This window comes from Geospiza fortis, unplaced genomic scaffold (assembly GCF_000277835.1).
Source record: "Geospiza fortis unplaced genomic scaffold, GeoFor_1.0 C13304502, whole genome shotgun sequence".
NCBI lineage: Eukaryota > Metazoa > Chordata > Aves > Passeriformes > Thraupidae > Geospiza > Geospiza fortis.
This window is the reverse complement of record NW_005064721.1, coordinates 1-814: the sequence shown is the minus strand read 5'-3', so window position 1 is coordinate 814 and position 814 is coordinate 1. Positions and strand designations below refer to the sequence as shown.

At 56.6% G+C, this 814-nt stretch overlaps 1 protein-coding gene across 1 annotated transcript; it reads right to left on the bottom strand.

Annotated features, from left to right (window-relative positions):
* Nucleotides 1-6: 6 nt before the first annotated feature.
* MRPL50 (mitochondrial ribosomal protein L50) lies at nucleotides 7-490 on the bottom strand. The gene has a single exon (XM_005431594.2). The coding sequence runs from the start codon at nucleotides 473-475 to the stop codon at nucleotides 59-61; it is 417 nt and encodes a 138-aa protein (XP_005431651.1). The 5' UTR covers nucleotides 476-490; the 3' UTR covers nucleotides 7-58.
* Nucleotides 491-814: the final 324 nt, after the last annotated feature.

The window sequence follows — 814 nt, the reverse complement described above, 5'->3', positions numbered from 1 at the left end:
GAGGGCTCTGCTGCTGCCCTGCAGCACCAGCCAGGCACAGGATGCTGCATGGGGGGACTCACTGCTGCCAGATGATTTTCAGGTTCGGGGGCAGCTCTGCGGCCGCGAGTTCATCGATCTTGGTGCTGTCCCTCACAGGGGTGCAGTAGAAGCCCAGCACGTCCCCAGCGCAGCGCATGCGGTGCAGCTGCGAGTTGGGGACGGCGTGTCCCAGCTCCGCTGCCAGCCGGGCCAGCAGGCGGTGCTTCAGCCTCTTCTCCTGCAGGGGAGCCTGCTGCCAGTCCTCGGGAACAGAGGGCCCGAAGACCTCCCTGACGTGGGACTCCAGGCAGCTCTGCAGGTCCTCGGGCGGGACGTAGCTCCGGCGGCGGCGCAGGGGGTGCATCAGGCTGGGTTCGCGCCTCTCCTCCTTCTCAGGAACTGCTCCGTCTGCTTCCACTTCTCTTTCCTCCTTCCTGCTGGCACCAGAACACATTCTCAGCCTCTGGCTACTCAAGACAGAGTCAGAGCATTTTTGTATTCGTCATGTTTTAAACCACTCAATCCAGACACCCCACACATCCCATGGACTCATCAGGTCTGTTGGCCAGAAGTGCACAGGCCTTCCCCAAGTGCTGCTCCCCACACAGGCTGCCTCCGCAGAGCAATCACCCACCCATCTTCTATCATGGGTCTGCGTGAAAACAGCATTTTAACAAGATTAGTTACTTCTTTTCTGTTACAGCTTCGTTTGCTAATTTGCTGTGAATAAAAAGCTTATCAGAAAATAACCACTACTACAGAAGAAAATCAGTGTCCATATGTAAAAAAAAAA

Excerpts from the sequence above, each read along its gene's own strand:
- MRPL50 (XM_005431594.2), bottom strand. The coding sequence starts at position 475 with ATGTGTTCTGGTGCCAGCAGGAAGGAGGAAAGAGAAGTGGAAGCAGAC.